This window comes from Phodopus roborovskii, unplaced genomic scaffold, assembly GCF_943737965.1.
Source record: "Phodopus roborovskii unplaced genomic scaffold, PHOROB, whole genome shotgun sequence".
NCBI classification, from domain to species: domain Eukaryota; kingdom Metazoa; phylum Chordata; class Mammalia; order Rodentia; family Cricetidae; genus Phodopus; species Phodopus roborovskii.
Genome location: NW_026126407.1, coordinates 49867723 through 49890667, shown reverse-complemented (window position 1 = coordinate 49890667; position 22945 = coordinate 49867723). Strand labels below are relative to the sequence as shown.

Here is a 22945-nt window from a genome sequence, read left to right as displayed (position 1 = left end):
AGATTTCAGTATAATTTCTTACCATTCCTTTGTTTAAAAAGGTGTTTTACAAATTGGCACAGGAGACCACTTTCTGAATATAATGCCAGTAGCATAGATACTGAGATCGATAATTAATAAATGGGACCCCCTGAAACTGAGAAGCTTCTGTAAGGCAAAAGACACAGTCAATAAGACAAAGCAACAGCTCACAGACTGGGAAAAGATCTTCACCAACCCCACATCTGACAGAGGGCTGATCTCCAAAATATACAAAGAACTCAAGAACCTAGTCACCAAAACACCAAATGATTCAATTAAAAAATGGGGTACAGAATTAAACAGAATTCTCAATAGAGGAATCTAAAATGGCTGAAAGACAATTGAGAAACTGCTCAACATCCTTAGCCATCAGGGAGATGCAAATCAAAACAACTCTGAGATACCATCTTACTCCTGTTAGAATGGCTAAAATCAAAAACACCAATGACTGGAGAGGATGTGGAGAAAGGGGAACACTCCTCCATTGCTGGTGAGAATGCAAACTTGTACAGCCACTTTGGAAATCAGTATGATGGCGCTTTCTATGGAAAATGGGAACTGGTCTACCTCAAGATCCAATAATTCCACTCTTAGGCATATACTTAAAGGATACACATACAACAAGGACATCTGTTCAACTATGTTCATAGCAGCATTAATCGTAACAGCCAAAACCAGGAAGCAACCTAGATGCCCCTCAACCAAAGAATGGATGGAGAAAATGTACTTTTGCACAATAGAGTACTACTCAGTGGGAAAAGAACAACAAAATCTTGAAATTCTCAGGCAAATGGATGGAACTAGAAGAAACCATCCTAAGTGAGGTAACCCAGTCATAGAAAGACAAACATGGTGTGTACTCATTCATATATGAATATTAGACATAGAGCAAAGGTTTACCAGATTACAATCCACACCTCCAGAGAAGCTAGGAAACAAGGAGGGCCCTAAGAGAGACATACACGGTCCCCTGGTGAAGGGGAAAGGGACAAGAGCCCCTGAACAAATTGGGAACATGGGGGGGGGAGGGAGGTAGGACAAAAAGGAGTGGAGAAGAGGATGGGGAGGAGAACATGAGGGAGCAGGAAGACTGAGTCAGGGAAAGAATGGAGGAGAGCAAGAAAAGAGACACATCAACACAGGGAGCCATTGCAGGTTTAAAGAGAAATCTGGCACTAGGGAAAAGTCCAGAGACCTACATAAAGTACTCAGACATTCAGAATCATATGCATGTGGTGACACCATACACAACATACATGCATCTTTTTTTCATACATATAAAATGAGCAGGAAACAAAAGTATTGCCGAGCAGACTAGTTATTTTCAGGCCAGCCAACTGTGATTCGCTAACATCTGTGTGGGGGCAAAACATGGTAGTAGTTCAGCTGGGTGGGAAAGAGGAACTCCCATCCCAGGCTGGTTGGTGCCGCGGCAGCAGTTGAGATAGGACAAACAGGAGAGACAGAGAGCATAAGATGCCTGCAGAACGGGGGGGCAGAGGGAGGAACCTGCCCCCAAGACAGGGGGCCACTGCAGTGGGTGAGAGAGTTTTAGCATGCTGGGAACAGGAGGGAAACAGACAAATGAAAAAGAGCAGAGGCTGCACTTCTAGGTGTGGGTCACTGGGAGAATGTAGGGCGCCAAGAAGTAGCCACATGGTTTGATACTGAAGGGGGGGGGGGAATGCAGTTTCCATGAAGGAGGCAGAGAAGATCCAAAACCTATAATCTCCAGCATCCCAGAGACTGAGAGGCACAGGCTGATCTTTGTTGTCCAGAGCCTGAGAGGTGTGAGGTCCAAACCCATTGCACTTCTTACAGTTTCACTACAGTCACTACGACAAGATGATCTGATAAACTGTGACATCTGTTTTAGGACAAGACTTTTCTTTATTCCAATGTGAGACTCCTGGGGAAATTCTGACTAGTTAGGGACCATTGTTTTAACAGTCTAATAGCCAAAGAGAGGGTCCCAAGTGGCTCTTTAGATTATTGTCGTTCTTGGGTTCACTTCCTAGGATCGAAGAAGACGGGATAGTGTCCCCTCCACTCAGGAGCCTAAGGCATCAACTTACCTTCTTGCCTAGATTCAGGGCCCAGAAGACCCTGAGGACTTGATTTTCCAGACTGGCAGCCCTTTGAACATTGATTTGTGCCATGCTAACCTGCAAGGCCAAGAGCCTTCTCATCTTCTCTGCCAGTGGTGGACACTCATTAAGAATCCATTTTGGGGGCTTGTGGGTGCCCATAAAGATGGCTGCACTCCATCTTGGCACAAGGACCTGAGTTCAAAGCTGTCAGCAAGTCACAAGACCTAAAAATTAAAGGTGTGGCTACAGAAGAATGTTTTGGCCATCTTAGTCTAAATAACAACAGACCTGAATCTGAGGTGTGGCTACTCCTGACCTCAAGGCTAGGGAACAAGAAGAGCTAAGGTGTGGTTACTGAACCCTTTGAATGAGTGAGGAAGAAAAGTCTGTTTGTTCCATATACATGGTACTGTGTTCCACTTTTTGGTTATGGTATATAAGAGTGACGAACAATAAACTCGAGGCATTTCATTATTGACTGATCTGCCCTCCAGGCCTTTATTCTCTCTCTCTCTCCTTATTGCTATAGCTAGCCTTTTCCTCAGCCACACTCCCTCACTCAGGTACGGACTTGGGGCCACCCGGCTGGTTCCAATTGCAGCCCTGCAAAGACCATTTGCAAAGACCTGACAGGGGCTGGAGAGATGGCTCAGAGGTTAAGAGCACTGACTATTCTTCCAGAGGTCCTGAATTCAATTCCCAGCAACCACATGGTGGCTCACAACCATCTATATGAGTCCATTTCAGAGCTTGTATTAGACAGGACTGGTGGTGGTCCTAAACTCCACCCAAGGTGGAAACTGTAGGGGCCTTGAGAATGGGCAGGGTCTGAGATGGTCAAGGAGGTAGGAACTCAATGCTAACTGGTTGTGATTGAGCTTTTTTAACTTTTAAGACAGGGCTTCTCTGTGTAGCCTTGGCTATCCTGGTGCTTGCTCTGTAGAGCAGGCTGGCTTTGAAATCAGAGATCTGCCTGCCTCTACCTAACTATCCTGGGATTAAAGATGTGCACCACCACACCTGGCTAGAATGAACTTTGCTTGTTATGATCTTATTGTAATATAAGTTTTCTGATAGGGGCATTCCCACCCTACCTAACCTTTTTATTGTATTAAGTTATGTGCATGTGTGGGGGTATGTGCATGTGAGTACAGCGCCTGGGGAGGCCAGGGGTTCCCTGTAGCTGGGGTTACAGATGGCTGTGGGCTGATGAACGTGGCTGTTAGAAACTTAAGTCTGTTTTATGTTATATGTACTGTTTTAACCAATGAACTACTTCTCTACACATTTATTTATTTATTTATTTTGAGACAGGGTTTTGAAGGCAGGGGTTTAAATGAGTTCACCAGACCCAAGATAAATGATAAATAGTGTTTATTAGGGAAGGACTTACACAGATAAGAGTAAATAACTGACGTGATCTTCCTGCTCCAGATGCAGTCTCTGCCCTTCCAATGCCTTCTGGACCCAAGAGAGCGCAAGCCAGCCCCTCCTTTACCTTAATTTGTCACATCTGCCCCTGAAACCACACCCAAAGGGTGTGGCCCCTACTACATCATTGCAGGTAGAACACTGTGTACACAATAAATAAATACATCTTTTAAAAAAAGAGAGCTGGGTGGTGGTAGCACACGCCTTTAATCCTAGCACTGGGGAGGCAGAGGCAGGTGGATCTCAATGAAGCCAGCCTGATCTTCAGAGTGAGTTCCAGGACAGCCAGGACTATTACAGAGAAACCCTGTCTTGAAAATCCAAAAGCCAAAAAATATCTCCCACCCCACAAAAAAGCCATGCAGTTTCATTGGCAGGTAGAACACAATCCGAGCACTTGGGAGGCAGAGACTGGTGAGTTCAAGGCCAGCTAAGGCTACATAGCAAAACAGTGTCTCAAAAAAAAATGTTTAGGAAGTAAGCATGATCTCAAACTGATATATGCAAGGGCATACCTCTTTATGTGATGACAAGCCCTTCTGGTATTAACTTTGGTGAGTCTTTCAATAAATCCCCTTTCTGCTTTTGTTCTGTGAGACACTGTTTAAGGAAAGCTCCCAAAGGCTCTCATCTGCTACAAGCAATTGAGCTTTCTTTACTCTCTTATCTCCAGGGAGATAAGATTACTTTGTGGCAGGCATGGAATCCATTATACTGATTACTAAGCTTGCTTCCCAAGTGACCCTGCAGTTTTGGGCAGTTAACCTCACCCAGGCACAGTTCTTGCTAATGTGATTGGAGTTTGTGTGTTTGCCTAGCATGTACAAGGCTCTGGGTTCAGTACAGGGACTCAGGAAAGTTAACAAGAAATGAAGTTTATCTTTTTGTCTTGAGACTTGGTCTCATGTAGCCCAGGCTGACTTTGAACTTTCTATGTAGTTGAGGCTGGCCTTGCATTTCTGATCCTCTGGCCTCTGCCTCCCAAGTGCTGGGATTATAGAGGTGTACATCATCATGCCCAGTTTTATGGGGTTCTGGAAATCAAACTGAGGGCTTAATGTATGTATGCCAGGCAAGCTCTCTACCAACTGAACTACATTCTCAGCCTCCTGAAATAGCAGTGTATAGAGCCTCTACAGGCCTTTGTACTCTATCTCCCAAAGGAGGTCTCATAATTGTCACTTGATCTAGTAGCTTCTGGCTCCTCAAGAGCCCTCTGAAATGTCTTCCTCTCATGTGCAATATGCTTATTGGTCTTCATTGCAGTCCCCCAGCCCCCAAATCTCCCATCCTGTCAACTAACGCATCAGGCCTGAAATGAAGGTCTGTGACCAGTGGATAGTCTTCAGCTGAGAGCTCCACCAGGTGCTTACACCTTTCTGTCAGACAAGATTGGACAGACAGTATGAACCTGAGTCCTGTGCATTGGTAACAATGTGCACTGACAACCCAGAAATGGCTGAGAGGCCAGATAAGGTGGAGAAAGCAACGGCACACTCTGAAAAGCAGACTGTGTAGGTAGGAAAACTGGTCTACCACCCTGCCAGTTGTGACTGGCCTCAGTTGTGACTTTGGGCACCATTTTTATCATTTGGCAAACAGGAAAACCAGATCTTTGATGAAGTGGTCTAGGGAGCCCCCTCCCTCCCCTCATTCAAGCAAATATCACAAGGGGCAATGGTGTCATTAACCGATCCCTGCCTAGTTCTCAGCTTCTAAAATTTCTCTTGGTTATCTGGTCATAGCTTAGGAATACTGGGTACTCTTGATAGGGATTCATGCTTTATATCATGGCAAGCCCAAGGTCCTGAGGTTGTTTTCTTTTCAGGGTTTCCTCAGGTGCTGCCATCTTGGGCTTCCTGGAGGATTGCCTGACTGGCCCCAGGCAAGGATGAGGTGGTGGTAGGTAATAGGGGAGAAGGCACGGGGTGATGCACTCACAGTGACCTCACGAGCAGTCAGTGTTGTCTCAGCAGGAGCTCCAGGGTCCTGCCATAGATAGGCACATGACCATTTGTAGGATGCCCTGCGATAAGTATACCCTGTCCTGGGCACCCTTGTCTCTTGTCATCCCATCAAAGATGGGACAGATCTACTCCACAGTGGATTACTCTGCAACCTTGAGCTCTGCCCTGCACAACCTCTCTCGACACCATGGCTACCTAGTACAGTCCCTTGGATTCCTGGCATACAGGAGGGGACAGGGGAGAGGAGGGAGCAGGGGACAAACAGACACACTCAGGCCTTTGATCATTCACCACCGCATTTTCTGCCTCTTCGTTGTTAGCTCCTAAGAGAAGGCTCTGAAATTCTCCTGGTCTCTGTTTCTGTTCTCTCTGATGTTCTAGGAGCTGACCTCTATCTATTGGTATAAGTAGTCCTGGGCTTCCTGAGCCTGGGATTGGACATCCAGGATCCTGAGCCCATTGGAGTACAGAGGGCAAGTCTAGTTTCCTCTGGCATATCTCCATCACAGTAGGGTAAAACTGATGTATACTAGACTCTAGGTTACAAGTTGCCACAAAGGTAGCAGCTTAAAACAACATAAATTTATTAAGTCAAAAAAAAAAAAAAACAAAAAAAAACAAAAAACCAAACCCTGTGGATCAAAAGCTTGGGTGACTCAGTTCAGTTCTCTGTTGAGGGTTTCACCAGGGTGAAGCTAAGGGATTAGAAGATGGAGGAAATTTGTATCCAGTCTCCTGAGTGTTGGCAGAATGTATTTCCTGGTGATTACAGACTTCTCTCTCGTGCTGGCTGTCAGTGCCTTACAGCTACTCACAATGCCTGGCCCCTCAACTTTCAAAGTCAGCAATGGAGATTCTCTCTGGTGTTGAGTCCCTCTTATACTCTAAATGGGTTTGACTTCCTCTGGGGAAATAAAAGGCCAAATGAACCTCTCTAAAGCTGAAAGAAGTGAATACAAGCCAAAAGGAAAGGGCAGAAGTAACTGCAGGGGCTCACAGAAAGTCTCTGAGTGACAGAAGATGTGCCTCAAGGAGGAGAGGAGGCAGGGGGTGGGCAGGTGGCCTTCTAGCATCTCAGCCTCTGGTAAGAAAGAGAAGTGCAGGGTGGACTAGGGAGCCCCACATTCACATTATGGAATCCACCAGCATCAGAGGCGCAGGTGAGCCTGGATCCAGGGACTATACTTGGCTACATTAGTGTAGACTCCTGGACGGTTGGGCAGGGCACAGCCCTTACCCCAGCTCACCACACCCACCAGGACCCAGTGGCCAGACTCCAGACAGGTCAGGGGTCCTCCAGAGTCACCCTGCAGGAAAAAGGTGAGGTTAGGTCACAGCCCTCCTACAGCTTTTCAAAGCTGCTTTTCTAGGTCCAATTCCCCGGGGTAGTAGCTCTAGGTTGGGGGTCTGCAACCTCTTGGATCCTAGGTTTTAGGGAGGTAAGAGGCTGGGGAACTGATTCCAGAGGATGTGGGTTAGCAGACACACCTGGCAGGCGTCCTTATGGCCCCTGCGGTAGCCAGCACACAGGTTCCCTGGCAGCACTATGCGCTCACCCTGGGGCACATTGGCACCCACGTGGTAGAGGCGGTCACAGGCGCGAGAGTCCAGCAGTGGCACCCTCACTCCTTGCAAGGGTCGTCCCTCTGGGAGTGGCACTGAGGGAAAAGGATGAGATCTGAGAATCAGAAGAGAGCATGGCTTGGAGTGGGGCTCAGTGGGAAAAGACGAGCGGGAGGGTCTGACTTGCCAACCAGGGCTCCTTGAGTCTGAGTGGAAGGGAGGTTTGGGTCCTCTCATGTGGCTGGGATCCTACACTGGGACGGTGATAGACCAGGATTCACAGTCAGAGCCGGGGGGGGGGGAGAATTGGGTGCCCCAAAGTCCCCATAGCCTGAATATGTATTTTACCGCCTGGGCTGAGGCTACCCCAGCCAGTGACCCAGCATGGAGACCCTGGTGGTGGATGGGATCCTGGTGCAGGCAGGCAGACAGGCTGGATTCGGGCATTCAGGGACACCGGGTGACGAAGCTGCAGCAGTGCCAGGTCACCTCGGGCCTCATCCTCAGAGTAGTCAGGCGGCAGCAGCAACCGCAGCACAGGAACAAAGAGCTCATGGGATGATGTGACACCCAGACTCAGTGCTCCCAGGAGCACACTGTACTCTGATGGCACTACCCGTCTGCGGAATAGACATGGGGGTTGTTGACAACATCTGGACCATGGGGCCTGTCAGGAGCCAGCACTGCCCACTCCTCTTCCCTCAGGCCTTGTTTTTTCTGGAGCTGGAATAGTGAGAGCTGACCTGGGGAAGCAGTGAGCTGCTGTCAGCACCCACTGGGGTGCAATGAGTGACCCTCCACACACATGGGCTCCACGGTGCTGAATGCTTGTCTGCCATGGCCATTCTCCATCTGCAGCATCCCGGCCCCCCACGATTCGGCTGGACATGCGTGGTTGACCACAAGCTGTGACAGGACAACTGAGCAGTGAGGGTTGGCTAGGACTTGGGGCCTGGGAAGTAGGTGTAGGAAGTGTGACAGGACCAAGCTGGGGAGAAAGGGTTCCCAGGCTTCCTTACCTGCACACTTCTGCATTGTGGCTCCTGCAGGAGGAAGCAGGCAAGGGACTAGATTAGGGATTTGGTGCCAGGTAATAGAGCCTGGGTCAGAGATTAGGTAGGAGGTGGAACATATTTGTTACACTGACCTCATGCCAAGCTTCTGTGCCATTGGTAGCCTCCATCACCCTCCCCAAAGCACTGGGAGGCTGGAGGTGGGAACTAGGCACTACATACATACAGCATATTCAGATTTGGAGAACCCAAGGTCAGTGCCAGAAAGACTCCATGTCTTGGAATAAAGCTCAGAATTCCCTATGGTGCTCTGGAGACACCAGGCATGAGGAGAGGTGAGGTGGGCAACTTGCAGCTGAAGTCTCTGCAGCAACACCCCTAACCCTCCCCCCACTCACCCAGCACCAACAGGAACAGGATCTGGAGGTGGGAAGCACCCCTCATTCTAATCTTCAGGGCTGGCCTGGGTACAGGTAATGTTACTCAGGGCTTGGTCTCTGATCTGGAGGGGGCAGGGAGCAGAAGGGAACATTCTAGGCTAGGGGACACATCCACCTCCACCCAGTACCTCTGTGGCAGTTCTGTCTGTCATTAGTTTCAGCTTGGCCCTGGATCTGTCCCTGTCACACAGACTCTACACCTCTAGGTGGCTAGGCTCTGAGTGACCAACTCTGATCAAGCACACCAACCTCTAAGATCAGGCACCGTAGGCCTCAGTAGGAACCCTGGAGCCTCACCCTCTGGACCCCATCTTTCATTTCCTAGAAGCCCTTGGACCCAGCTCTCACCCTTGAAGCCTGGTGTCCTCTCTGGTGACTGGGATCAGGAGAGGGTTTGGGGGCTTAAAAGACAGGAGGTGGAGGCCCAGGTAATTAACAAGGCCAAGGCGGAGCTATGGCTGCACACGAACAGCCTCAAACAAAGATGCTTTGAGAAGAACTTAGAGGTGCAGGAAAAGGACACCAGGTGCTGAGAAGTGGGGTGGGGTGGGGTGGGGAGCTGCGGTTAGGCCAGGAAGCTCCAGAGGACCCTTGGCAGCTCATCTCTAAACCTGACCCCACAGCCTTGGGAACCTGCTCGCTGGGGTTTCTGAGTTCTATTGTTCTGCTCAGTAATCCCAGCTGAACCAGGCCAGGGGCCCCACATGGCAGCTCAGAGCTGCCACCAGACCCACACCCTAGATCTCAGGCCTGCAGCTGGCTGTGCACCAAACCCAACCTGGCCAGTCCCTTCTGGGTCTCAGGTCTGTATGCACCTGGAGTGGAGAATAACCAGTTCCAAATTGCCACCCCACCTTACCTGGCCACAAGCAGCAGTTTGCACCTCACTGGAGAGTAGTGCACTTTTTGGTTTGGGGGTGGCCAGGGTATAGCAAGGGACACTAGAACTGAGCTGATCCCAGTGTGAGGCCTTTGGATCTATAAAACTATTTTTTTTTTTTTTTTGAGGAATCTCTTTTCTTTATAAAGTTAACCTGCTTCTGATATTTTGTTATAATCATGAAAAGCCAATAAAGAAGGGGGTATAGGGAATATATTAATTCTAAGAGAATTTCCAGTGGGCAGAACTATACTTGGGTACAGAGCTAGCACTGAATAACTGGGAGTAAGGGGAAAAGGCAGAACAAGACAGCTGGAAGGCAGACAGAGAGAGGTAGAGAAGAGGACCCTGTTGTGGCCCAGATCCACTGTTTGGATATAGGGAGGAAGCTGGCCTTCAGACTTGGCTTCTGCTGTCCAAGCCAAAGGCCAAACTTAAAATCCACACTTGGGGTTTGAGAATGTGACTGAGATAGTAGAGCTCTTCCAGGAATACATATGACCCTGTGTTTTAGCCAGGATGACAGGAACGGGGTGTGGTGGCACACACCTACCAGACCAGCACTTCAGAGATGGAGTCAGGAGGAGCAGAAATTCAAGGTGCTCCTTGGCTATATAGCCAGTTTGAGGGTCTCCTAGGGTACATGAGACCCTGTCTCAAATAAACAGACCTTCCTTATTTGTTGGGGGTAGACAACTCAGTGGTGGAGAGAGCCTTTGCTTATTTGAGGCTCCGGATTTGCCCCCCAACACCACACACACACACACACACACAAACACACACACACAGAGACACACGGTGGGGGGTGGAGAGGAAGGGACAGAGGGTGGTGTGGTGGTATCAGTTGATCCCAATGGCTCAGTTCTCTGGAGTTTGGCCTTGGCATGTCCTCCCTCCAATGCTGAGCCTTTGGTGGAATTACTCAACTCCCTCATTTCTCATCTCTAAAACCAACCATTTGGTTGTTGTAAAAATTAACTGGGTGAACCACACAGAGCCTGCAGCAGTGCCAGGCATGTGGCGAATTTTATAAGAGTGCACAAAGAGTGAAAGACAAATGGCCTATCCTCCTCGAACTTCTGGGATCTTCTGTTGCTCCAGGTTTGGAGGCCCCTTGAAGGTGAGGCAGCCCCTAATCAGTGTCTGTGGCTGTTAGGAAGACTAAGGCCCAGTGTGTTTGGGAGGGAGCTCAGAGCATATGGTCAGCTCTGGGGTCCTGGGCCAAACTTTGCAAGTCAGGTGAGCACAAGACTCAGAGGGTGGGCATCCATCTAGCACAGGGCTGGGAACTTGTAATCTGGAGTGACAGGGCAAGGTTGAAGGACAAGGAGAAATGGGATGAGTTCTTCTTGAGAATTTGGCTCATTTCAGGGAAAAAGTCTGAAACAGGTTGAATGTTGGCTATCTGAACCTTGGGAGAAAGAAGAGAGCACCCTGAAACCCAACCCAATGGAGGCACAGACTGAGGGCTAAGCCCATTCACTTCTTTTCATTATACTGGTAAAAACCAGCACGGATGCTCACCTGCGCAACCTGGGTTTACATTCCCCAATAAACTACATGTAGCTGAGTCCTGATCCTAAGCTCATGGGCCATGGTGAGAGTAGGGACATGTGGTGCTGGTGTGATGGGGAGCACTTGGGTGCAGGCTATGATTAGGAGTTCTGCCCATCCTCCCCACTCAGTCTTCAGACAGCCTGGAGGCACAGCTATCTTTTTGAAAGTTATCTTTCATGTTCCAGTAACAGAAGGTCTGAGTCAGGACAGAAAGAGTTAAAGGGACAAAGGACAGAATGGAAAGGAGGTCCTCTCCCCAAAGCCTGGTGATATCTCTGGTCTGTTGAAGGTCAAGAATACCACCAATTAACAAAATCTGTGCACAGGTTGCCCACCATATAGAGACATCATACTTTTTTTTTTTTTTTTTTTTTTTTTTTGAGACCAGGTCTCACTGTGTATCCCTGGCCGTCCTAACTCATAATGTAATGTAAATCAAGTTGGCCTTGAATTTATAGCAATCTGCCTGCTTCTGCCTCTGGAGCACCAAGATAAAAGGCCTTGAGCCATTGCATTTGGCCAATATTTCTTTTGTTTAGAGATATTTAAAATAAGAATTGTAAAATAGAAATGAACAGTGCTTACGGTCTGTGGTTACATACAGCTATGAGCCCATGTATGAGTGCTGGGAATTGAACCCAGGTCCTCTGGAAGAGCAGTGCTCTTAACTGCTGAGCCATCTCTCCCAGTCTTTTATTTGGTTTTTGAAAGGGAAACAATTTCTCATGCACCAATAACGCATATTAAGGTGCACAGATAGAAATGTTGGCAAAACACTCAAACATATTAAAAAATAAGCTGAGTGGTGGTGGCACACACCTTTAATCCTAGTACTTGGGAAGCAAAGAAAGGTGAATCTCTGAGTTTGAGGCCAGCCTGATCTACAGAACAAGTTCTAGGATGGCCAGGGTCACACAGAGAAACTCTATCTCAAAAAGCCAAAACCAAACAAACAGATAAAATAATAATAATCAAAAGAGAGGAAAAAAGAAGAAGTTCCTTAGCAATTTTTTGTAGTTTCAGGAGCCACTCAAAACCACATATATGGCCGGGTGGTGGCGGTGCATGCCTTTAGTCCCAGCACATGGGAGGCAGAGGCAGGAGGATCTCGGTGAGTTCAAGCTGGTCTATCTGTTATGTATAGAGTCAGGAAGCTCAGCTTCACATGAGCAGAGCTCTGGAGGAACTTGGAAGACCACTGTAGGCAACACCATGGAGTTGTAGCTCCCGTCCACACTACTGTCACTGACAGGTCTGCTGTCTGCAACCAAAGCCTAGACCAGCTATCATGGGTCCTGGGCTGGACTGCTCAAGGTGAGCACAGTGAAGTGTCCAGGAAGACACAAGGTCTCTATAATGTTCTGCAAGGTGCCAACTCAGATATGCTCAAGAGTTTATTGGCAAAGGAGACGGAAGGCAACAAGAGCTTGGTCAATAGGATGTCCCTACCCGATATGGAATGTCCTGGGGCTGGGAGGAGTGCAGTGATGTTTTGGCCCCAAAGCTGAAGCTTCAGAGGCTCAGCTGGGCCTCAGAAGCCAGGGAACCTGCAGCAGAGTGAGGGCCAGCAGTAGCAGCGGCAGATCAGGCCTGCCTGTGCTGTTGAGGGTCATCACGCTCTGGATCCAGCTGTAGTGCTGACTCACGTTGGTGTAGAGGCCAGGCAGTCTGGGTCGCCCACAGCCTACTCCCCAGCTCACAATTCCAATCTGATACCAGAGACCGTCCATGTTGCAGACCAAGGGTCCTCCCGAGTCACCCTGAGGAGCAGCATGGGTGAGCCTGAGAGCTGGGAGGTGGGACTAGGGAAGAGGCCACAGAGACAGGGAACACCATGGGGCAGAAGACCAGGTGAGGATCCTACTTCTCCCCCTGGCGACAGTGGAGCCTCAGATTCTTCATCAGGAAAGTGGGGTCATGATTTCTACCTCTGAGTGTCTCAGGGATGAAGGAGAATATCATAAATGGAAAATGAGAGGTGTGTTTTTCGACTGTAATTAAAGGCTGTAAGTGATTTCTCATGTATGAACCCTGAGGACAGATTGATGGCAGACATGGGGAGAGCCCTCAGACATTGGGTGAGGCTTCCTTGGAAGGGGTAGACATACTCACACTGCAGGTGTCTGCACTGCCATCCTCAGCACCAGCACAAAACATGTCACTGCTGAGAAAGGGGCGGACAGAGGGCATCCTGAACAGTTCATGGCACCTGCTGCTGTTTAGAATGGTGACCTGTACTTCCCGGAGGTGGTAGGGTGGTGGCAGAGGTTCTGGGGGTAGGACAGAGACAGAGCATCATATTCATGTCTCCTCTACTCTCTGAGGCAGGACAAGTGGGGAGGGCACACCTTACATGGCAGTGGTGTCCCCTGCTGATCAGCCCACTCCATGGACACTCCAGTATGACAGAAGGGAACAATAGGAAGATACGTAGATAAGCAGAATCTTGTCTGAGTCCTGGTCCCTCTATTTCTGCACTAGAAGGACCAGCTCCTGAGTGATCAAGTGGAGAGATTCCTTTGCCTAAGCACAGGCAGGGGGTGGGGGTGGGCTAGGGATGCAGAGAGTTTAGGGATATAGGATCCAAGACAGAAATCCCCAAATTCACAGGCTTGGTGGCACATGCCTAGGATCTCAGCACTGAGGTGGCAGGACTGTGACTTTTAGGACAGCCAAGGTGACAAAGCAAAACATTGTCTTAAAATATTTCCAGAGTTGGGGCTGAAAAGCTGTTAAGGGCACTCACTGCTCTTGTATAGGACTCAGATTCACATGGAGACTCACAGCTGTGTGTAACTCTATTTCCAGGGAATCTGGTGCCTCTTCTGAACCCTGTCACACACACACACACACACACACACACACACACACACACACACACACACTCAGGTACACATACATACACATAAGATAAAATAAATAAAGTAAAAGAATATTCCTAGGGCTGATAGGATGGCTCATAGTTAAAGGCACCCACAGTGTAAGCCTGACAGCCTGATTTCAATTCCCACAGAAGCCTGATCCCTGTGCTCGGTCTCAGAACCCATGTGAATGTGAACATGGGGATGTGGAGCTGTGCATCCACACTCTTGACATCCTGACTCCAAGAGGGGAGGCAGAGACAGGGGAACTGCCCAGAAATGCAAGGGCTGCCAGCCTGTGGTACACCATGCTACAGTAGAAACAGAAAAATAAGCCCGGTGGTGGCAGCACATGCCTTTATCCCAGCACTTAGGAGGCAGTGGCAGAGGCAGAGGCAGATCTGAGTTTGAGTCCAGCCTGGGGTACAGAGTGAGTTCCAGGACAGCCAGGGATACACAGAGAAAGCCTGTGTCAAAAAAAAAAAAAAAAAAAAAAAAAAAAAAAGCAAAGAAAGGAAGAAGAAAAATACATACTGCTTCAAAATCCTGATCTCCATACCACAGGGTATGTACATGTACACAAAACTCTCTTCCTCTCCCACACACACACTAAATAAAAATTAAAATATCTCCCAAGCTGGTGGAAGGTGAAGGAAAGATTCAAGAAGGTAGGACAAGCTCAGAGAAACCCACTCAGAGACAGACAAGTTATAAACAAACTATCAGAGACAAGGCACTGGAGGCGGGACCCCTGGACTTGCTGCCCAGTCGCTCTCTTATTCAATGAGTGCCAGGCCAGTGAGAGCCCTTGTCTCAAAGGAGGTAGATGTCCCTGAGAATGACACCTGATTGTCTTCTGGCCTCCACACACATACACATGGGTTTTTGTTTGTTTGTTTGTTTTGTTTTTTTTTTTTTGTTTTAAATTTAAAATGGCTAAGAGAGAAGTGAGTTTTCAGTTCAAGGGGACTGCAACAAGACCATAAGTTTGTTGTTTAGAAACAACCCCCCTCCACACACACACACACAGAATAGGGTGTGTTATTAACATGCTTATAATCCCAGAACTCAGAAGGGATCGGATCACAGAATCAGAAGTTCAAAGCTGTTCTCAACTAGTATGTAGAAAGTTTAGGATCAACTTGGGCTACTTGTGACCCTACACCAAAAACAAAACAAGGAAGAAAAAGATTAGCATGCCACAGACCAAAATTTATGAGATACAGCAAAAGCAGTTTCTGGAAAAAAAAACTGATAGCTGCTACTGCTTATGTTAATGAACAGGGAAACCACAAACCAACAACTTCCCTTTATATCTAAGGAAATAGAAGAGCAAATTAAAGCCAAAGCTGGCAGGCTGGGCACTGGTGGTGCAGGCCTTTAGTTCTAGCACTAGGGAGGCAGAGGTAGGTGGATCTCTGTGAGTTTGAGCCCAGCTTGGTCTACAGAGCAAGTTCCAGGACAGCCAGGGCTTTGCAGAGACCCCATCTCAATAAACAAATAAATAAGAAATGGACATTCTGCAAATATCTCAGCATGCATCAGAGCAGGAAAGGCTTCGATCCATGAGCAGGCACAAGAGTCTCACCAGATAACAGGGCTGTGTCCAGGAAAATCGACACACACCAAGGGAATGTAAGCCTAGTGCTGGGGAGGTGGAGACAACCTCTCTGGTTCACAGGCAGTCAGTCTAGCAAAATCAGTGAGCTTCTGGTTCAGTGGGAGATCTTGACTCAAAAAACTAACAAACAAAAACCAACCCAAATGTGGAGTCATCAAGATGGCTTACCTGGTAAGGTATTTACTGCTGAACCTGGGGACCTGAGTTCTGTCCCCACGGCCCACATGGTGACAGGACAGAAGTGATTTCTGCTACTTGTCCTGCTGTATTCATGTGCCCCTGCCCCAAATAAGTAAATTTAAAAGCATATGTGTACTTGGTGGTGGTGGTGTCACATGCCTTTAATCCCAGCACTGGGGAGGCAGAGGCAGAGGCAGAAAGATCTCAGTGAGTTTTAGGCCAGCCTGGTCTACAAAGTGAGTTCCAGGACAGCTAGGGCTACAAAGAGAGACCCTGTCTTGAAAAAAAATTAAAAACACACACACACACACACATACATGAATGCATACTTTATGCATGCATAAGATATGTATTCAAAAAACTGAGGTGGAGAGCAATTGAGGAAGGCACCGAATTCTGACCTCTAGCCTCTGTACACATGTGTGCGTACACATGTATACTCATGGACCTGCACATACACATAACAATGCACCCCCCCACCAAGAAATACAAAATTCAGTGCTCTTTTGTGGTAAAAGTACTAAGCATCTAGGATCCAAAGGAAACCCACTTCCACAAGGCCACAGCTAGATTGTGCCCAACGGTGACAAACAAAATGCTTTCCCTTCAAGAGTCATAAGGAGGTGGAGATGCCTTTTAGTTCACTTTATCCTGGAAGTTCCAGCCAGAGCAATTAGGTAAGAAGGAGAAACAGTGGCTGAGGAGATGGCTCATTGGACAAAGGCAAAGCCTGATGGCTCAAGTTCAACCCCCAGGACCCACTTCATGGAAGAAGAGAACAAATTTGTAAGTTGCACTCTCTCTCTCTCCCTTTCTCTGTTACACACACACACCACACCACACCACACACACCACATATACACACAACACACACACACACATAACACACATGCACACAAAGTAAAGGACATAGTTTTTTTTTTTTTTTTTTTTTTTTTTTTTTTTAAAGAAAGAAATAAAGGCATTCAAGCTGGGAAGAAAAGGATGGATTTTAAAGATGGGGTGGTATGTTAAAGAAGCCAGACTCACAGGACCACAGACTGTATTCCATCTATGTGCAGCATCTGAAAACGACAGCTGCACGCTCAGAAAGCTGGGTGGTGGTTATCAGGAGCTGTAGGAAGGGGCTAATGAGGAGTAAAAGCTGGGTGGGAATGAAGAGCCCTGGCTGAACAGTATTGTGAACACCCTAGATGGGGTATGTTCTTTAGGAGGTTCCTTTATGGAACTTAAAAAGAGAGGCACAATCCCCACATATGCCACAGGGGGGCAACATGAAGACACGAATTACATGAAAGAACCCTAACAGAAGAGACCATCTCTGACTGTATCCAGAGCCCGCAAATGCAGAGGCAGAAAGCAGGTCTGGGCTGCCAGGGGCTACAGAATCTAGGAAAATGAGGAGATTGAAAGAAATGACAGGGGGGTGGGAGGTTTTTCCTTTTTTTTTTTTTTTTTTTGAGACATGTAGTCCTGTAATATAGTCTGGTTTCAAATTTGCTATGTAGTCCAAGATACGTAGTCAAGGATAGACTTGAACTCTTGACCTTCCTGCCTTCAATTTCTAAGTGCTGAGATTATACCACCATGCCTACTGAGCCTCCCCACCCTGCAGGGTTTCTTTGTGTGGCTTTGGATGTTCTAGAACTATCTCTGTTGACCAGGCAGGCTTTGCTTTTGAAGTCATGAAAATTTTGTAATTATTAGTGATGACAGTCTATGGCCTCTCCACCCTGAACATGCCTGATGTCGGAAGCTAACGTGCTGAAGGGTCACCTAGTTAGGACTTAGATGGGTGGCAAGGGCGACAGTGTCACAGCGTTGTGCCTACATGCCTGAGCACTGAGCCACACCCTTTAGTTCTGTGCTCTTCCATACGAGGGGTTTGCAAAGGAAATCTCAGTGTAAAGGAGACTGTCCCCAGAAGGCCTTGAGCACCCATCCAGGCTGGCTGGGGACTGCAGGCCTGGCTAAAAGTCCCTCTCTTGCATATCTAGGCCACACTTTCTCTAGGAGGTGGAAATAAGGAGAAAAGCAATGAAGGAGAATGAGCACTGAGATCAGGCAGGCACGCGCAGGTGTGGGCAGCCAGGAAACTTGCAGAGCTCTAGGGGCTCGAGAAGAGCTTTGGGGCCTGTTGTGGCTAAAACAAGGAAGGAAGATAGTCTACCCACATGCCACCCCTTTTGTCCCTAGTCTCACTCATATCCTCCTGAAGGACTCCCCAGCCAGTCACCCAGCAGCTGGGCCAGTGCTGGAACATGAAGGTGGAGGGCTGGACACAGATGGGCTGGATGTACTTGTTATAGGTGACCGAGGAGGCCAGCTTCAGCAGGGCCAGGTCATGGAACTTCACTGTGTCTTTGGAGTTCACAATGATGTCCTTTACCCTGTACCGGCCAGAATAGGCCTTCCTGTTCCAGAGAGATGGCTTGGAAGTAAGCTGGCCAAGCTGGACTGTCCACTTGTCTGGATCAACGTACCTAGCAGGAAGAAGAAAGTCATTAGGACCCCTGTATGAGGTGACACCACAGGGTGGATACTACTTATTTCTCATCCTCAGTCATTACCAAATCTTTCTCTTGGGCCAAAGGACTGCTTGTAGGAACAGAGTCTAAACAGGTCCTAACCGGATTCCCTGTTCCTGGGTACTCAGAGGATTGCCCCCAGTGATCTCATCACTTCCTAAGGACATTGCCCGTGCAATCCAAAGAGAATTCAGAAGATGGAGAGGCTGCTGTGGGGCCTGAACAGAGCAGAATCAACATCTAGTATGGAGCCGGGGTTGTAACTCAGTTGACAGAGTGCTTCCTTAGCATGAGTGAATCCCAGGGTTCGATCCCCAGCATTGTGTAGCCCAAGCATGGTGGTGCATGCCTGTAATCCCAGCATGTCAGGAGGTAGAGGCAAGTCAATCATCCTTAACCTGGGCTGTAACACCTCTCAACAACCAGCCTTGGTGTGGGCCTTACATCTGTCTCCTCCTCCAAGGGGAGGTGAGTGAGGCTTGCACCTTCCTGATTTGTTTTGGCTGGGGGTGGTGAGCACAAACGAATATACCTACACAGGAATGTTTCAGTAAGCCTTCTGGAAGAATCAGAACAGCATTCCCCACAAGGGAATGAGGAAGGTTATTTGACTGTAACCAGCTGCTGCTCAACTTGGAGCTCACGATATTAGGACGAGAGTTCAAGATCACCCTACCCAGCCCCTGCCACCCCAGACTCACTTTCTAAAGCAGTGTGCCGCAGTGAGCACCCATCGGTGGCTGAGAAGGCTCCCTGCACAGTGGTGGGACTTTTTCAAGCGCAGGCTGGCCTGCCATGGCCAGCGCCCTTTCACAGATTCTGTCCCGCCCACTATCAGTGGCCGGATGTCATTCCGGCGGCCACATGGTACTAGGACAGACAAGTAAGACACCTGGTTGAGTTGCTGAGGCAGGCCCATAGCGTCCCCAGGGTACATATGTGGGAGAGGGCCTGGGGAGAACCGTGTAACCATCACCCCCTTCCTCCAGTATCCAGAGATGCCGCTGGAAGGAACCCTTCCCACGTGGTTTGCAGGCACCCAGTCCTCCCCACAGAGCCCATCAGTCACTTGAGAGGAGCTTGTTTGTGGAGCTCTTGAGACCTGTAGGGAAGAAGCGGAAAAGATGAGGCGACCTCTGTGTGCTCGGCCTCTGTAGGTGCTCTGCTCAGGGATTACTTGCTCACCTGATGTCTGGCTTTCTTCACGCGATCCTGGGTGGGGGTGAGAAGGTGAGCTTCAGTGGACCTCTGCGTTCCTCATCCTCCCCCATCCTCCCCAGTCCAGGTGGATGCATCTTAGCTTACCAGGTTTCCCCAGTACCACGCAAACCAGCAGCACCACCAGTAGCAGCGAGCCCTGCACGCCCATGGCCGCCTCCGGGAGCTGCTCCAGGCTCAGTGGCGTCCCCTAGGGGAGAAGCAGCAGAGTGGGAGTCTTGCTTGGCTACCTTCAAGCCTGACCCCTGATAGGTTACGTGATACTCTTTCATGTGGTGCATCAGCCGGTGACCCATAACCATCCTTGTCTGAACCTGGGGGCTGGATGCCTCCTCATGTTGTATGCTGACAGCTTTCTCTAGGACCAAGGCACTGGCCCTCAGCCAGCCCCCTAGGAAAACTCATGAGCAGGCCTCAGGGTACACTGGCTTGGAGCCTAGCAATGTATTATGTGTTGTTAGAAGTGATGGCTTTTGCTGAATTCACTCAACAAAGGCTGGCCTGATTTGAGGGTAGACAGGGCTGAGTCCTATACTTGGCCAGCTGACATGGAGTAAGTCCTACACACTACATGGGGACCACCAGAAACTCCTAACTTCTTGTGATGGGACACGGCAGGGCCAACATAACCATGCTGGCTCATCAGTTATCAGCTTTGAATGCCCAGCACCAAGCACGCAGGTAGTGCACAGGACACATTCACATTCAAGCAAAATACTCATACATATAAAACAAATTATATATATATATATATATATATATATATATATATATATATATATATATAGCCATTTTGAGACAGGGTTTCTCTGGCTGTCCTGGAACTCACTCTATAGACCAGGTTAGCCTCACAGAGATCCACCTGCTTCTGCTTCCTCAGTGCTGGGATTAAAGGTGTGTACTGCTGTGCCTAGGTTCTAAAAATTTTTTAAAAGATTTATTTAAATGTGTGTGTGTTGTGTATTTGTGTGTGTTGTGTGATGTTTATGGTGTTGGTGCTCCATCTTGGCACAAGGACAGAGTGTTCCAAACTGTCCTCAGCAAGTCCTAAGACCTAGAGGTCAAAGGTGTGGCTACAGTAGGGTGTTTGGCTGTCTTAGTCTAAATAACAACAGACCTGGTCTGAGGTGAGGCTACTCCTGATCCTCAAGGCTAAGGAACAAGAAATTGAATCTAAGGTGTGGTTACAGAACCCTTAGAGTAATTGAGGAAGAAATGTCTGTTCCTTATACATGATACCATGTTCCCCTTTTTGGTTAAGGTATTATAAGCATTTCAGTATTAACTGAATCTGCCCTCCTGATTTTATTCTGTGTCCTCTGTCTTTTCTTTATCGTCTATAACTAGCTTTCCCTTGTCCACACACCCCCACTCAGGTATGAAATTGGGGCCACTCGGCTGGTTCTTATTGCAGCCCCACAAAGACAGCTTCCCACAGCATGGTGTGTGGTGTGTTGTGTGTGTACGTACATGTGTGTGCTTGAGTGCTGGAGAAGACCAGAAGAGGGTCTTGTATCCCCTGCATAGTTGGCTTTGAGCTGTCTGATGTGGCTTCTGGAAACCAGTGTCTGATCCTTTGAAAGAGTAACAAGCACTCACTCCTAAATGCTGATCCATCACTCCAGATCCTAAATCACATTTATTTATTTAAGTGTGTATGTGTGTGTGTGTATGTTGGTGCTTATGTGCCATAGCAAGAGTGTTGATCTCAAAGGACAACTTACACAAATTGGTTCTCTCCTTCCATCATGTGGGTTCCAAGGACTGAATGTACATTGTCAGGTTTGGTAGGAAGTGTCTTTACTCTCTTGTCATCATTCAGGCACTCCTAAATTATTTCTGTCAGGACATTTTTTTTTTAAAAAAATCACAGCTGTGGGGGTCTCTGTAAACATCAGGGCCAAGAGAGTAACAATCTGACTGAGGCCAGAAGGAAATCTAGTTCAACCCAACTCAGTAGCTGGTGTTGGTTTGTAAGACCCTCAGAATGAGGAGTTTCCCAGTTTTGGTTGGTTCCCCCAAGAACTCAATGTCCAGTCCAGTTGCTGCAACACGAAAGAGGCTTTAATGAACAGGAAATGTTTGTGCAAACAGGCTCCCTTAGCACGCAGGCTAGGGAGAAGCCCCATCCCCTGGGCACAGGTGTTTTTAAAGGCAAAACCCACAAGCTTAGGGAGGGGGTGGGACCCTCTGTCCATTGAGTATGTGACCCTTTGAGGCCAGATGGTCTCACTATTAGGGTCAGCAGACCTTAGGGCCTCAGGGTGTGCTAATTAATCTTGTCTGGGCAAACCAGAGTTTCAGCTATCTCTTTGTTTCCTAAGGACCCTATTCACCACCTGCTGACTCACAAGAAAGGAGGGGCAGTGTGAATTCTTAGTATCTTGTTATCTCAGGGCCTTGTGAAGGGAAGTTAGCAAATTCCAAGGAACAGATATTGGTCTGGGTCTAGCTTTCCAGGTTGGTCTGTCCTTCATTTCAAGTGGGGGGTTTCTTTAACTTTACTTTTTTGTCTTCTAGGTTCAAACTTCTAGTCTGACACTGGGCAGTCTACTGTGGGCATATTTAAATCAGTACAGTTTGGGGAAAGGTTTCCTGCTGAAACACAACCCCCTGTACACAAGGAGGCATAATTAGATCAAAACTCTTCTCAAAGTCCATGTCATTACATCCATGGAGATGTATTCTAGAGACAGGTTACATGTTACTTTAAGGGCCTGGGGAGGATCTGGTGATCTGTCGTGTAGATAGCACAATTAACTATTTCTAGTCCTGCTTGTGGGATCCCTCTGCTGGGGGAGCCAGGTATGGCCTATTCCTTCAGGTAGTACAGGGGTCATCTAGGCTATTAGCCACATCCATTCCTAGCCTTCGGGCAGAAGAGGTTATACATCTATGTCTTCTGTTGGAGAGTCAACTGTAAGCATTTTGATGGCTCAGATGGGTGGACAGGATTCTGGAGCCAGAATCCTGAGTGTTACAGCTCAGACAGAAAGGTATTCTGGCACTTGGGAGCCAAGGAATACCACAGGTCACAGTAAGCACAGCAGCTTACAGCCCTGCTTCAGGGAAAGGCTTCTCCAGTGTGTCAGCTCTGCTCTGGCAGGAGAGGGTTTCCCAAGCATAGTTGTTACTTACACTTACTTACATACTTACTTACATATACATATACATATACACATATATACACATATACACACATACATACACATACATACATACATATACATACACACATACACACACACACACACACACACACACACACACACACACACGGAGGGTTTATATAGGGATTCTTAGGGGGCAGAATTTTCCTAGGGAGATTGGTCAGATTTCAATCCTTGAGCTCAGACTGGCTAGATCTCAGGCTTAGGGATTGGTTGGTTTTCTGCACAAGTTTGGGTCAGATTTGGCTCTGGTTTCAGGGCCAAAGTGTGTTTCTTTCACTGGTCCTTTTTAGCCTTTTGGCTCTAACTTTAGGATCAGGGTGTATTTCTTTCACTGGCTCTGATTCTAGAAACAAAGTGTGTTTCTTTGGCACTGGATTCAGGATCAGGGTGCATTTCTTTGAT

General features: G+C 48.0%; 2 protein-coding genes across 2 annotated transcripts; both read right to left on the bottom strand.

Annotated features, from left to right (window-relative positions):
• Window positions 1-6612: 6612 nt before the first annotated feature.
• On the bottom strand, window positions 6613-8107 carry Prss33 (serine protease 33). Its single transcript, XM_051179746.1, has 5 exons — window positions 8092-8107; window positions 7816-7978; window positions 7421-7692; window positions 6998-7167; window positions 6613-6816 (listed from the first exon to the last, which is right to left on the bottom strand). Exons 1-5 carry the CDS (start codon window positions 8105-8107, stop codon window positions 6658-6660), a joined length of 780 nt encoding a protein of 259 aa, XP_051035703.1. The 3' UTR covers window positions 6613-6657.
• Window positions 8108-12482: 4375 nt separating this feature from the next.
• On the bottom strand, window positions 12483-19521 carry Prss41 (serine protease 41). The gene is made up of 7 exons (XM_051181269.1): window positions 19458-19521; window positions 19338-19364; window positions 19222-19254; window positions 18854-19022; window positions 17827-18107; window positions 13075-13232; window positions 12483-12722 (listed from the first exon to the last, which is right to left on the bottom strand). The coding sequence occupies exons 1-7, from the start codon at window positions 19519-19521 to the stop codon at window positions 12483-12485; spliced, it is 972 nt and encodes a 323-aa protein (XP_051037226.1).
• Between the last annotated feature and the right edge of the window lie 3424 nt (window positions 19522-22945).